General features: G+C 41.8%; 1 protein-coding gene across 1 annotated transcript; it reads left to right on the top strand.

The window, feature by feature from the left end:
* The first annotated feature begins 1,458 nt into the window (after positions 1-1,458).
* On the top strand, positions 1,459-15,907 carry LOC106585611 (DNA-directed RNA polymerase III subunit RPC4). Its single transcript, XM_014172019.2, has 9 exons — positions 1,459-1,632; positions 11,278-11,446; positions 11,549-11,592; positions 13,693-13,850; positions 13,979-14,103; positions 14,206-14,374; positions 14,464-14,714; positions 14,803-14,955; positions 15,279-15,907. The coding sequence occupies exons 2-9, from the start codon at positions 11,279-11,281 to the stop codon at positions 15,396-15,398; spliced, it is 1,188 nt and encodes a 395-aa protein (XP_014027494.1). The 5' UTR covers positions 1,459-1,632; position 11,278; the 3' UTR covers positions 15,399-15,907.
* Positions 15,908-16,434: the final 527 nt, after the last annotated feature.

The raw sequence follows: 16,434 nt of genomic DNA on the forward strand, positions 1-16,434 counted from the left end.
CAAGGTCCTAAATGATATCATAACCGCCATCGATAAGAAACAATACTGTGCTGCCGTATTCATTGACCTGGCCAAGGCTTTCGACTCTGTCAATCACCACATCCTCATCGGCAGACTCAATAGCCTTGGTTTCTCAAATGATTGCCTCGCCTGGTTCACCAACTACTTCTCTGATAGAGTTCAATGTGTCAAATCGGAGGGCCTGTTGTCCGGGCCTCTGGTGGTCTCTATGGGGGTGCCACAGGGTTCAAATCTTGGGCCAACTCTTTTCTCTGTATACATCAATGATGTCCTTCCCCTACTGTATTTATTTTGCTCCTTTGCACCCCATTATTTATATTTCTACTTTGCACTTTCTTCCACTGCAAATCTACCATTCCAGTGTTTTACTTGCTATATTGTATTTACTTTGCCACCATGGCCTTTTTTGCCTTTACCTCCCTTATCTCACCTCATTTGCTCACATTGTATATAGACTTATTTTTCTACTGTATTATTGACTGTATGTTTGTTTTACTCCATGTGTAACTCTGTGTTGTTCTTGTTGTATGTGCAGTAGAAAGGAGAAAGGATTATCTACGCATTACGAGCAGCTCATTTTATAGACACAAGATGCAACACCACAGACCAATCCAAACTCATCTCTCGGCATGTCCAGCCCCCTCATTATCTCAGCCAATCATTGCTAGCGGGAAGGTTCCTGCTTTCTCTGTGACTAAACCAACTAGGCTCGTAATTTAACAATTTTATTTGTATTTACAGATGACATACAAGTTTGATATTAAGGCACATGAAAGTTCACATGTTCGAGAATGTCTTTCTGCCCAAAAAAATTTTGATTAAAAAAAAAAGTTTTATGTTCAAAAGGCTCTCCTGTGAAGTCGTGACTAGCGACATATGCCTAGTTTCCTGAATTGGGTCACATTTTAGAGGGATAGTTCATCCAAATTAGTGATATATTTACATGTTGGTTTCTTGTTGACAACGAGAGACTGCAATCCATCATATGGCTACAGTATCATTAATATTAGCATTTTCTAATGAAAAACCAATCTAATTCAATGTCCCCCAGTTAGCATACTCTAAATAATGCTAACTGGGACAACTTCAAACCAAGTCATCGGGTTTTGAGTGTGCATTCAATTTTAAAAGAATTGTGACTACACCTGACGTGTGATTTTTAAACATTTGTATCTCACCTAGGTCATGGGCCTAAGCCATATGACAATATGTAGAATTGCACGAAATTATCTTTAAAACTGATTTTTTTTATGGTGGGACCTCTAAACCCCCCGGCTAGGGGTGGTGTCAATGACATTCACAATTGAAAATATCACTCCAAGCTATGGGATTTTCAAAAGTTAGCAGCATTGGTGATTGATTTACACACTCCAGTACAGTAGGTGGCGACATGCACCTCCAACCAACCGCCATAATATTATTGAAGTAGAAGAATTCCGCGCACGTGATCCGCGAAAAACACAAGTATGTCAGGTCTAGCAGTCATGGCGCTGTACTGCAGATAACGCTTACCGATGACGTAAGATATCGCCACGGTTTTGCTTATTGAAAGGGTGCAGTCAATTTAAACGCAATTCTCCTGGTTTGGTGAACATCAAAAGAAGCAATCAGGTAATTTGAATAAGGCAACAATATCGAAAACGCATTGTCAGAGTCCTAGCTAGCTAGATAATGTAACCAGTATGCATTGCTGACATGTGTTGACAGTAACTCCTTGATTATACCAATGGCCTAACAAAAAGGCCCTGTAAAACTTGAAGAATTTGGTATCAAAGACAAACATTAAAGGCAAATATTATATATTGCGAAATATATACTTTAATGAGCCTAACTTCACCCTTACTCCTTAAGGTCCAAAGACCTAGTACGTTAGAGGTAGACTGGCTCTGGCAGCCAAATACTTCATATAAACGTAAATCGATTTTTTCCATTGCGATACGGTTCTAGAAACAACGCCATAGGCGGTGCGTGAGTTTCAAGTTTGGGGGAGTACATTTTCACCATAAAAATAAAGCATTCCATGTATCATCGTATTTGCTGACTTATGTAAGATAGCCTACTATTCGTAATGTGATGAATAGATTGGATCGTCATGATTTAGGCTAATAATATAACTCAATCACTGTTAGCAAAAAAGACCGTTAAATGCATGGCTCAGTGCATGCCTTCATAAAGTATTCATATCCCTTGCCTTATTCCACATTTTGTTGTTACAGCATGAATTCCAAATGGATTAAATAAAAAAATCCCTCACCCATCTACACACAATACCCTATAATGACAAAGTGAAAAAAATAACGTTTTTAATGTTTTGCAGATGTATTGAAAATAAAATACAGAAATATCGAATTTTAATAAGTATTCACACCACCGAGTCAATTTGTAGATGCACCTTTGGCTGTGATTACAGCTATGAGTCTTTCTGGATACATCTCCAACAGCTTTCCACACATGGATTGTGTTGCAATTCTTCAAGCTCTGTCAAATTGGTTGTTGATCATTGCTAGACAACCATTTTCAGGTCTTGCCATAGATTTTCAAGTAGATTTAAATCAAAACTAACTCGGCTACTCAGGAGCATTCACTGTTTTCTTCAGCAGGTAATTGTCCTGCTGAAAGATGAATTCATCTCCCAGTGTCTGATGGAAAGCACCTGTATCTTTGTTGTGACTGGGTGTATTGATGCACCATTCAAAGTGTAATTACACTGAACAAAAATATAACCTTAACATGCAACTATTTCAAAGATGTTACAGTTCATATAAGGAAATCAGTCAATTGAAATAAATTCATTAGGCCCTAATCTATAGATTTCAAATGACTGGGAATACAGATATGCATCTGTTGGCCACAGATACCTTAAACTAAGTAGGGGTGTGGATCAGAAAACCAGTCATTATTTGGTGTGACCACCATTTGCTTCATCCAGTGCAACATATCTCCTTCGTATAAGAGTTGGTCAGGCTGTTGATTGTGGAATGTTGTTCCACTCCTCTTAAATGGCTGTGCAAAGTTGCTGAATATTGTCCGGAACTGGAACACGCTGTCGTACACGTTGATCCAGAGCATCCCAAACATGTTCAATCAGTGACATTTCTGGTGAGTATGCAGGCCATGGAAGAACTGGGACATTTTCAGCTTCCAGGAATTGTGTACAGATCCTTGCGACATGGGGTGAAACATGAGGTGATGTCGGCGGATGAATGGCACGACAATGGGCCTCAGGATCTCTTCACGGTATCTCTGTGCATTCAAATTGCCATGGGAAAAAAATGCAATTGTGTTCGTTGTCTGTAGCTTATGCCTGCCCATACCATAACCCCACCGCCACCATGGGCCACTGTTCACAACGTTGACATCAGCAAACCGCTCTCCCACACAACGCCATACACCCTGTGTGCCATCTGCCCAGTACAGTTGAAACCGGGATTCATCCGTTAAGGGCACACTTCTCCAGCATGCCAGTGGCCATCGATGGTGAGCATTTGCCCACTGAAGTCGGTTACGACGCCGAACTGCAGTCAGGTCAAGACCCTGGTGAGGATGAAGAGCACGCAGATGAGCTTCCCTGAGATGGTTTCTGGCAGTTTGCGAAGAAATGTTTTGGTTGTGCAAACCCACAATTTCAGCAGCTGCCAGGGTGGCTTGTCTCAAACGATTCCGCAGGTGAAGAAGTCAGATGTGGAGGTCCTGGTCTGTCGGGGTTACACGTGGTCTGCGGTTGTGAGGCCGGTTGTACGTATTACCATATTCTCTAAAATGACGTTGGAGGCAGCATATTGTAGAGAAATTAACATTACATTCTCTAGCAACCGCTGTGGTGGACATTCCTGCAGTCAGCATGCCAATTGCACACTCCCTCACAGAGACATCTATGGCATTGTGGTGTTTGACAAAACTGCACATTTAGTGGCTTTTATTGTCCCCAGTACAAGGTGCACCTGGGTAATGATCAATGTTCCCACTAAGCGCACAGCTCACCAGGGACTGCCACGTAGAGCAAAGAAGCAAGAGATTGAACTTCACTCAAATTTCTCGAGTTTTCCCCGTTACTTAACACTATCAACGTTTCACTTTACTGTGGGAATTGTGATCGAATCAACGCAATATCAGCCACTTTAAATGCAACCTACCGAAAGAAAATGGACTATGCAAGACTAAGTGTAAAACTAACAATGCAAGAGCTTTTGTTGTAGGCAGAGTGCATTGGAGTCGGATTCTATTGCATTGACAGGCACGGCTCAGGCCCGTACTCTACACAGACTGGTGCGCCATAACCAATCGGCGCTGCAGTAGGCCTATATGCAAATAGACCATTGCCATATATGGATTTGTGCCATTCACTTTGAACTGGACTGTTTTACAGCATGAGCGGTCGTGATTATGCGCTTGTTTTGAGTTCAAAGCAAGAGCTGTATGTAGTCATGTGTGCACATTTGTTAATATTCTTTGCTAGTTAATGAGTTATTAGCCCAGTTATAGCTAATTTGTAGTCAGCAATGTGGGAGTGATTGCTTCCTACAAGAGCACAAAACATGTACATTCTAGCCATCTTTGAAAAGCACGTCAGTTAAAGAGCTTTTTTGTCTTAAAGGGGCAGTGTTAAAATCAAATCAAATTGTATTTGTCACATGCGCCGAATACAACAGTGAACGTGAAATGCTTACTTACAAGCCCTTAACCAACAATGTAGTTCAATAAATAGAGTTAATAAAATATTTACTAAATAAACTAAAGTAAAAAATTAAATCAATCAATAGGTAACACAAGAAATGTACATAACAATAACGAGGCTATATACAGGGGGTACTGGTACGAGTCAATGTGCGGGGGTACAGGTTAATCGAGGTAATTTGTAAAGTGACTATGCATAGATAATAAACAGCGAGTAGCAGGGGGACACACACACACATAATTAAAAAATAACAATAACGAGGTTGTTAACAGGGGATACCTGTTCTCTTGCCATAACGGATTTGACAGAGAAATATCAGGTAGATAGGATAGCCAGCTGCAGCCATAACCAAGCTATGCTAGATAGCTTCTGTCAGCTTGGCTAAACACAAGGTCAGCGCAGGCTTTAGCCTAAGCATAGAACTGAATTAGCTGACCATCTTGAGATGGCGAGTCACACCATACCCAAACCGGACGCGCGCCATCGTGCGCAAATTGATTTTGTCCCTCCACACCAAACGTGATCACGACACGCAGGTTGAAATGTCAAAACAAACTCTGAACCAATTATATTCATTTGGGGACAGGTCGAAAAGCATGAAACATTTATGCCAATTTTGCTAGCTAGCTTGCAATTGCTAGCTAATTTGTCCTGGGATATAAACGTTGAGTTATTTTACCTGAAATACACAGGGTCCTCTACTCCAACAATTAATCCACACATAAAACAGTCAACCGAATCGTTTCTAGTCATCTCTTCTCCTTCAGGCTCTTTCTTCTTTGGACTTTATATGGTGATTGGCATCTAACTTTCATAAAGGTGTATTACCACGATCGACCAACCTCCGTTCATCTTTCAATCATCCACGTGCCATCTCCTCATTGGTTATCTGCTTCTATAAACCAATGAGAAGATGGGAGAGGCAGGACTTGCACTGCGTTCAGCTTCACAAATAGAACTGACTTCTATTTTAGCGCTTGGCAATGCAGACGCTCGTTGGCGAGCGCGAGCAGTGTGGGTGCAATGATTGACTAACATGTATGTGTACATTTATTTTGCAACGCTCACGCAAGCGACGTGAGCGGTGTGGTCAGCATGTCAGGGTCCTCAGCTTCTAAACTTTGTTCTTTCCATTGCAAAGCTAGCTTCGCTTACCTTGCTGTACACACTACTGCCCTTGTGTGTATCTTTGCCATTCAATCACAACAAACATCAAACCACACCCCCAAGACAACTCTTGTTTGCCTGCAGTCTTGGCCTTTCTTAATGAACATTGATGGAAAAACGAGGCCAAATCAGGACGTGCATTCGCCCTTTAACAAAACTCGCCCGGCCAGAACATACTATGGTCTATAGGCGCTAAAGATAGTAGCGTCTATGAATGGGTTACATGCATATACACTCCCCGTCATATTTATACTCCAACATTTTGGATGTCAGATACAATGTTTAATATGAGGCAACAGTATAGAACAGTGTTTCCCAACCCTGGTCCTCGAGTTGCCCCAACAGTACACATTTTTATTGTAACCCTGGACAAGCACACCTGATTCAACTTGTCAACTAATCATCAAGCCCTCAATGAGTTGAAGTTCTTTTTTTTTTTCCATAAGTATTTGGACATTCACTTAGTGTATTAAAAGTTTAGTATTTTGTCTCCTATTCTTAGCATGCAATGACTACATCAAGCTTGTGACTCTACAAACTTGTTGGATGCATTTGCAGTTTGTTTTAATTGTTTCGGATTATGTTTTGCTCAATAGGAACTGAATGGTAAATAATGTATTATCATTTTGGAGTCACTTTTATTGTAAATAAGAATAGAAGATGCTTCTGAACACTTCTACATTAATTTGGATGCTACCACAGTGGTTGCCTTAGGATTTTCTTCAGCAGCGGTGTCAAAGTTGGGGTGGTGGGCATGGCTAATGGCACAGTCTCCGACCAAAATTTGAGGTCCCCTCTTGGCCGCAGAGGTAAAATGTTGCCGTTTTAAAGTTAATTTCCTTCAAATCAACACGTTTTGCATGTTTTTAAATTATGTCAGCAAAAAAATATATATTTATATATATACAGTGCATTCGTAAAGTATTCAAACCCCTTCACTTTTTCCACCTTTTGTTATGTAACAGCCTTATTCTAAAATTGATTAAATTGTTTTTTTCCCCTCATCAGTCTACACACATTTTTGCAAATGTATTAAAAATAAAAAACATATTACATTTACATAAGTATTCAGACTTGGGATGCACTGTATATCTGTGAACATATCGGAATCTGCCGATATTAGCTAAAAATGCCAACATTGGTATTGACCCGACGTCTAGTTTAACGCCGACGTTAAAAACCTATGTCAAAGATAGCGTGCATACCTATATAACGGACGTACATGACGTAATGACGGCACGTAAAATTTAGCATTACACGTGCAACACAGCATTCCTAACCTAGCCCACATAATGTTGACTGCTCGATTCACACAGCAGACAAGTCGAGCAGTCATTTGAAAGAGTAAGATAATTTCAGTGAGACAACTCAAAGGCGAAATCCATTAAAGCCAAGATAATGGAATTCATTGCCCTTGACAATCAACCGTTCTCTGTCGTGGGTGATGTTGGCTTTCACCGACTGGTCGAGCACCGGTACATACTACCAAGTGCACTATTTTTCAGATGTTTCCCTACCGGAGTTACACTGTAATAGCGTCACTGCTATTAGCTTCACGACATACATTCTATGGAACGCCGTTTGGGTCTTTGCGTGTCAAAAAAGATATAGTAGCACTGTCAAAGCTGTACAAAAAAGTCTGCAAACACCGCCCACGAGCGATGTGTTTACAATAACGCATTGGTAATAAAGCATCATTTGTTTTTACTGCAATTTCTGGGGTAGCTAGCTTTAGCTTGGTACCTAGCTAGCACCATTACAACCAGCCTGAAAACAGTGACCAGTAGAAACTGCAGTCATTTTCATTATTCTTAGCAATGATTTAGGAATCCTTGTAAGTATTAGCTAGGTTGCAACTTGTTGTTCGCCTATTGAAATTGAACTTCAGTTCATGAAAATAAATAGCTAGCCAGCTACTTAACCCTGTTGCCCAAAACTAACATTATAAGCAGCCACCTAGCTTGGTCGGGCTAGTGAGGCTCGACTGGACCGGGTTATGTATTGTGAAGCTAGCCACAATAAGGATTACGCACAATAGTGGAATTTGCGGTTTGCCTTCAAAATATGTCATTGACAGTGATGCAAATGAGTACAAATAGAATTATGCCGTACTTTTATTTTGAAGGCTAACCCCAAAGTCCACTACTGTGGCTAATCCTTATTGTGGCTAGCTTCACATAGATGGGTCTGACCACCATTAATGAAATAAGAACTGTCTTATAAATGTGGGTTATTTTAGATGACACCTATATAGCTAACTATAGCTACTGAAACAGATTATGTTGTGTATTTGATGTGTATGTTTTTTGACACGCAAAGACTCAAACGGCGTTCCATAGAAATCATGGTTTAAAATGAAATAACTGATGTTATTAACTGTTCCCATTACAGCAAGTGAAAGAAATAGGTTTTGATTGATGTTTTACTGGTAATGGGAACATATGTAAATAAATGCCAACAAAATAACCTTTTTGGTGTGTGTGTGTGTGTGTAACCTTTTATTTAACTAGGCAAGTCAGTTAAGAATAAATTATTATTTATAATGACGGCCTGGACGACGCTGGGCCAGTTGTGTGCCACCCTAAGGGACTCCCAATCACGGCCAGATGTGATACAGCCTGGATTCGAACCAGGGACTGTAGTGACACCTTTTCCACTGAGATGCAGTGCCTTAGACCGCTGCGTCCATTTGTGTGTGTGTGTGTGTGTGTGTGTGTGTTAACTATTTAACTGTACTAGAATGCTTAAAAGGCCGCTAAAATCTTAAATAGCGGTTATCGGTATCAGGTTTTTTTGGCAAGGAAAATATTGGACATAGGTATCGGCCAAAAATGTCATTGGTGCATCACTAATTCAGACCCTTTACTCAGTACTTTGTTGAAGCACCTTTGGCACTGATTACAGCCTTGAGTCTTCTTTGGGTATGACGCTACAAGCTTGGCACACCTGTATTTGGGGAGTTTCTCACATTCTTCTCTGCAGATCCTCTCAAGCTCTGTCAGGTTGGTTGGGGAGCGTCACTGCACAGCTATTTTCAGGTCTCTCCAGAGATGTTCGATTGGGTTCAAGTCCGGGCTCTGGCTGGGCCACTCAAGGACATTCAGAGACGTGTCCCCGAAGCCACTCCTGCGATGTCTTTGCTGTATGCTTAGGGTCGTTGTCCTGTTGGAAGGTGAACCTTCGCCCCAGTCTGAGGTCCTGAGCGCTCTGGAGCAGGTTTTCATCAAAGATCTCTCTGTACTTTGCTCCGTTCATCTTTCCCTCGATCCTGACTAGTCTCTCAGTCCATGCCGCTGAAAAACATCCCCACAGCATGATGCTGCCATCACCCTGCTTCACTGTAGGGATGGTGCCAGGTTTCCTCCAGACGTGACACTTGGCATTCAGGCCAAAGAGTTTAATCTTGGTTTCATCAGACCAGACAATCTTGTTTCTCATGGTCTGAAAGTCCTTTTGGTGCCTTTTGGCAAACTCCAAGTGGGCTGTCAGGTGCCTTTTTACTGAGGAGTGGCTTCTGTCTGGTCACTCTACCATAAAGGCCTGATTGGTGAAGTGCGCAGAGATGGTTGCCTTTCTGGAAGGTTCTCCCATCTCCACAGAGAAACACTGGAGCTCTGTCAGAGTGACCATCAGGTTCTTTTTCACCTCCCTGACCAAGGCCCTTCTCTCCCGATTGCTCAGTTTGGCTGGGTGGCCAGCTCTAGGAAGAGTCTTGGTGGTTCCAAACTTCTTCCATTTATAAAATGATGGCGGCCACTGTGTTCTTGGTGACCTTCAATACTGCAGAAGTTTTTTTATACCCTTCCCCAGATCTGTGCCTCGACACAATCCTGTCTCGGAGCTCTACGGACAATTCCTTCGACCTCCGATGTTGCTCCACTTTTATCAAGGGGCCCAATGTGTGCCATGAAAACGCACCCCACACCACCAGCCTGCAACGTTGACACACAACATGATGGGTGCATGTATTGTTGTGTTCGTCATACCCTTGTCCTCCCATCAGCGTAAAACAGCAGGATCTGGGATTCCTCAGTCCAGGCAATGTTTTTGTTTTCATTCCTTAGCACACTGCAACCGCAGTTTCAGCAAAAAACAAGAAAGAAGTGGAACTCTGGAAAGTCATCGGCTGCCATACCCCATTTGTGTCAAGGCACGACAAATTATTTTATGGGTCTTTGGGCACCAATGTTGTACTGGAATGTTAGTTGACTAACTAGCCCATCTTTTGCTCTGCACAAGTCAGCCTCCTTTGTCCTTTTTCATCAGTGAACTGTTTTTCAACCACTGGCCTGCCCGTTGGCTGGATGTTCTTTGTGTGCTGAGACCACTCTTGATACACACAGGAAACTGTTGAGTGTGACAAACCCAGCAGGGTTGCAGTTCTGACACACTCAAACTGATGTTTCTGGCACATAATACCATACCCCCGCTCAAAAACACTTGTCTTGCCCATTCACCCTCTGAATGGCATACATACACATCCATGTCTGTTGTCTCAAAGCTTGAAAATCCTTCTTTAACCTGTCTCCTCCCCTTCATCTACACTGATTTGAAGTTGATTTAACAGGTGACATCAATAATGGATCATAGCTTTAACCCGCATTCACCTGATCAGTCTGTCATGGAAAGAGTTTTGTTTTGTACACTGTATATCATTGGTTTTGCCAAGGGCCGAGAAGATTTTTACAGTTTGAGCTAGTTTCGTGCAATCCTACACATTTGCCGCCATGAGGCTGAGAGAAAATGTGCAGTTTGAGCCAAATTTCCTGAAATTCTACACATATTGCCATAGCGTATGCCATCTTATAACATCTGAGTGACTCAAATATAATAACAAAATCAATGGGGCCTCATGCCATGACATTTTGGGAATTTTAGATTCTCCCTGACAGTCTAGTTTTTTTATTTTGGTGATTGTAGGTTCTCAAAGATCTTATTGAAAAATAATTAGCTCCAATATATTTTCTACTTCATATTTGGTTTGAGTCGTTTAAGTTTACACTGAATGTGTTACCATCCGAGTGGCCCGCCACTGCTAAATTAAAATAGGGGAAACAATGTACCATGATTATGGATAATTATGAATGACAAAGAAAGACGAACAATGATCATACCCCCTAAAACATTGTGACCTCCACTGTTTTTGGCAATGGTGAGAGGATAGCATTTTTGGGGGGGGCATGATTTTCAAATAAAAGGTGACATTCTGTACTATCGCCTCGTATGAAACATTTGATCTCAAATCCAAAATGCTGGAGTATAGAGCCAAATCTACACATTTTTAGCTTAACTATCCACATAAATACGGAGGGGAGTGTAGGTGTTCTTATGAAGACTTCTTGAATAAAGGTGTGTGGATAGTTGTCATCTGTTTTTAGCTTTTCAAATAAATTATTTCTAATTGCTTTGTCCAGGATGGCTGAGCCAGGCTCAAGCAACCCCGGTGGCCCTTCTCACACTCCGGCAACGCCCGGAGGGAGTGGCAGGGGTTTGGTGATGGGACGCCGGCTACCAGCTACTATCTCCCCTGGCCGTCTCCCTTCCATGCGCTCCAGAGACCTCACCCTGGGAGGTGTGAAAAAGGTAGGCTCAGTGAATTGTATACAGTGTTTGTAATGGTCAATCACCAGAACTTTTTTATTTGTTTAACGAAGTAAATCTTGACTCCTATGTTTTATCTTTCAGAAAACTTTCACCCCTAACATTATTGGCCGCAAAGCTAAAGAAGAGTAAGTTCAGTTGTTCAGTCTGTGACGATATATGAAGCTATTCCTTTGTCCTTTGTGGAACGAGAAATTGCAAAGTAACTGAAGATGTCGTACAACGCTGTGTACTACTCCTTTCACAAAACAGTGCAAACTGGCTCTAACCAGAATAGAAAGAGTGGGTGGCACCGGTGCACAACTGAGCAAGAGGACAAGTACATTATGACTCTGGGATGCTGGCCTTCTAGGCAGAGTTCCTCTGTCCAGTGTCTCTTTTTCTTTTTATTTTCTTTGCAACTCTGCCTAGAAGGCCAGCATCCCGGAGTCGCCTCTTCACTGTTGACTTTGAGACTGGTGTTTTGTGGGTACTATTTAATGATGCTGCCAGTTGAGAACTTGTGAGGCGTCTTTCTCAAACTACACACACTGTGCTTGTCCTCTTGCTCAGTTGTGCACCGGGGCCTCCCACTCTTTCTATTCTGCTTAGAGTCAGTTTGCACTGTTCTGTGAAGGGAGTAGTACACAGCGTTGTACGAGATCTTCAGTTTCTTGGCAATTTCGCATGGAATAGCCTTAATTTCTCAGAACAAGAATAGCCTGACCTGTTTCAGAAGAAAGTACTTTGTTTCTGGCCATTTTGAGCCTGTAATCGAACCCACAAATGCTGATGCTCCTGATACTCAACTAGTCTAAAGAAGGACAGTTTTATTGCTTCTTTAATCAGAACAACAGTTTTCAGCTGTGCTAACTTCATTGCAAAAGGGTTTTCTAATGATCAATTAGCCTTAAAATTTTAAAAACTTGGATTAGGTAACACAGCGTGCCATTTGAACACAGGAGTGATGGTTTCTTGTAATGGGCCTCTGTACACCTATGTAGATATTCCATAAACAAATCAGCTGTTTACAGCTACAATAGTAATTTACAACATGAACAATGCCTACACTGTATTTCTGATAAATTTTATGTTACTTTAATGGGAAAACAAATGCTTTTCTTTCAAAAACAAGGACTTTTCTAAGTGACCCCAAACTTTTGAACGGTAGTATGTGTGTGTATATATACAGTTGAAGTCGGAAGTTTACATACACCTTAGCCAAATACCTTTAAACTCAGTTTTTCATAATTCATGACATTTAATCCTAGTAAAAATTCCCTGTCCTAGGACAGTTAGGATCACCACTTTTATTTTAATAATGTGAAATGTAAGAATAATAGTAGAGTTATTTTATTTCAGCTTTTATTTCTTTCATCACATTCCCAGTGGGTCAGAAGTTTACATACACTCAATTCGTATTTGGTAGCATTGCCTTTAAATTGTTTAACTTGAGTCAAAAGTTTTGGGCAGCCTTCCACAAGCTTCCCACAATAAGTTGGGTGAATTTTGGCCCATTCCTCCTGACAGAGCTGGTGTAACTGAGTCAGGTTTGTTGGCTTCCCTGCTCGCACACACTTTTTCAGTTCTGCCCACACATTTTCTATGGGATTGAGGTCAGGGCTTTGTGATGCCCACTCCAATACCTTGACATTGTTGTCCTTAAGCCATTTTTCCACAACTTTGGAAGTATGCTTGGGTCATTGTCCATTTGGAAGACCCATTTGCAACCAAGCTTTAACTTAGCAGTTAGCCTATTAGAAGCTTCTGAAGCCATGACATTTTATGGAATGTTCCAAGCTGTTTAAAGGCACAGTCAACTTAGTGTATGTAAACTTCTGACCCACTGGAATTGTGATACAGTGAAATAATCTGTAAACAATTGTTTGAAAAATTAATTGTCATGCACAAAGTAGATGTCCTAACCGACTTGCCAAAACTACACTTTGTTAACAAGACATTTGTGGAGTGGTTGAAAAACGAGTTTTAATGACTCCAACCTAAGTGTATGTAAACTTCTTCTGACTTCAAGTGTGTGTGTGTGTGTGTGTGTGTGTGTGTGTGTGTGTGTGTGTGTGTGTGTGTGTGTGTGTGTGTGTACACACACAGAGATCTCAAGATGAATGCACTAGCTGTAAGTCTGCTAAGTGACAAATTGAAATACAATGCATGATTCTGAAATGTTTTCCAGCACATACTGGATCTTAGGAAAGACCATATGTTGAGAGTTTGACTTTCTTCAACCGTAGGCAGAAGGTTGAGGGTGGACAAAGGAGGGAGAGGAGGGAGAACGATCGGGGTCGTGAGCGAGGTGGTAGGGGCGGTCGGGGTCGGGGACGTCCAGAGGTCATCCAGTCCCACTCCATCTTTGAGCAGGGGCCTGCAGAGATGATGATTAAGAAAAGGGGTATGGCTGGGTCATTCATTTAGCTGGGATTTCATAACATGTTATATGGTGTTATATTTTGTGTAGACCATATTGATGTATCATGATTTGTGTTTCAACCTCCGAGTTTCTTCCTGTGCTCCAATCAGGTGGCTATGAAGGTGAGAGAGATGCACCAAGTGTGGGGCCCTCACCCATCATCAACATCAAGAAGGAGAAGAGGGAGACCGAGGAAGAGACCAAAGAAATTTTGCGCGCTCTGGAACGAGACAATGTGAGTCGTCCATGTACCTATGTCTCATCATGCTGTCGGCCTGTGCATTTATTATCTAGTTCCTTGCCCACTTAAATGTAATTTTCAACTAATTTCCACCAGTTCTTGGACGACCCTCACCTGAGGAGTGATGTAAGGAGCTGTCCTGTTCAGCTGCCCCTGGCTGTGTCAGGGTGGGGATTCAAGGAGGAAAGTGATGTGACAGCCTCCTCCAAACCAGACAAGACTGAAGAGGATAGTGAGGCCATGGACGGCACAAATGCTGTCAATGGTAACAATAATCCATGTCAGTTAAAATGAAACAAAATGGCAAAGCAATGGGCTCCAACTGTCTAGCCATGTGTCTCCCTCCCTCTTCAGTGAAACAGGAGCCAGAAGATGCGCCAGAGGTAAAGAAGATGGAGCCCACTTTCAGACCACCTCCGCTCCCTGAGCCTGAAGTTTTACCTGAGCTGCTGGAGAGCTGGAGTCAGACCAAAGAAGAGGAGCTGTTCTTCATTCAGCTCCCTGACTCCCTACCAGGGCAGCCGCCCACCCAAGAGGTCAGGCCAGTGAAGACAGAGATGCAGTCAGAGGATGGACAGTCCGTGCTTTTGAAAACGGAATCTCAAGTAGGTATTTGGGTATTTAAATATATGGTTCAGAGAGCAAGGCTACTGTGTATACGATCACTTTGCATGTCTGTCCTCTGTGGAATAGGAGGAGCAGCAGGAGGAAAACAGTTGTCATCTGAGGGACCTGCAGGAGGGTCTGGTTGGACGGCTGTTGGTGCGGAAGTCTGGTCGGGTTCAGCTCATACTGGGGCATGTCACACTAGATGTGGCTCTGGGAACCTCGTGTGCTTTCCTCCAGGTCAGAGAGAACAACCTTTGGCTGCTCATAGTTGGTTAAAGTCATATGATGCACACCAGATGATATCAGTCTCAGGATGATGTCACTGGAAATACTTACTTATCTTCCATCTTTTTTACTACAAAACATAGAAACCTGCTGTTTTCATGTTGATGTTGGGGGTGGTGCTGATGTTTTTTCAACTTGATGTTGAAAGAAGTTGAATTTCCCTTTAAATCTTCACTTCTCTGTAGTTTTATAGTTGTACAGTATATACATATTATTTTATGTTTGTCTTGTATGTCATTGTCTGACAAGCCCCCCCCCCCCTCTAATTCCATTAGGAGCTGGTGTCAGTTGGAACAGGAGAGGGCCGGACTGGTGACTTGTCAGTGCTGGGACACATCAAACACAAATTGGTCTGCTCGCCAGACTTTGAAGCCCTGTTGGAGAACAGAGTGTGACGAACCATTAGACAATTTCTACACTACAGTGGGGATCTAATCCAGAAAGACACACAGACCATGCAGTGCTGTATCAGGTCTATAAGGACAGTAGTACCACAAGCAGACAACACCCAGCTTTTTTCAGGTGTCCATTGTGGTTAATTGGTCCTGGAAAGTCGCAGAATGTGTAATAGAAAGTCAGATCTCCTACCACTATTTTGTAAGCATAGACAGCTTGTTTACAGAACATTGTATTTATTTTTCTCTCTGCAGAAAGTGATGGGAGAATATATTTTGAGATGTGTTCTAAAAAAGATGTGCTAAGTGACTCCAATAAATGGAAGGTACAGTATTCTCTTCATGAATGTGCCAAATTCCAAATGTCTTAGTCCAGTGTTATAAGCAGATCATACTATCAGGTCTATGCTCTGGAGGGATAAGTGGGAAAAGTAATATTGCCCCTGTAGTATCCTGTAAACGCATACCTAAATTACTGAATGTAAGATGAATAAAAAGAACAAAGAAAAGTTCCTGTGTGCTTTATGTATTCTTCAGACCCCTTGACTTTTTCCATATTTTACGTTACAGCTTTATACTAAAATGGATTAAATCCAAATTGTTCCTCAAATCTACACACAATACCCCATAATAAAAATAGCAAATGTATTAAAAAGATAATTCAGTAAAAATAATAAACAGATACCTTATTTACATAAGTATTCAGACCCTTTGCTATGACACTCAGGTTCATCCTGTTTATCATCCTTGATGTTTCTACAAGTTGATTGGAGTCTACCTGTGGTAAATTCAATTGATTGGACATGATTTGGAAAGACACACACCTGTCTATATAAGATCCCACACTTGACAGTGCATGTCAGAACAAAAACCAAGCCATGAAGTCGAAGGAATTGTCCGTAGAGCTCAGACAGGATTGTGTCGGCACAAATCTGGGGAAGGGTACCTGCAGCATAGAAGGTCCCCAAGAACACAGTGGCCTCCATCATTCTTAAATTGAAGAAGTTGGAACCACCAAGACTTCCTAGAGCTGGCC

Source organism: Salmo salar, chromosome ssa24 (assembly GCF_905237065.1).
Source record: "Salmo salar chromosome ssa24, Ssal_v3.1, whole genome shotgun sequence".
Classification (NCBI taxonomy): domain Eukaryota; kingdom Metazoa; phylum Chordata; class Actinopteri; order Salmoniformes; family Salmonidae; genus Salmo; species Salmo salar.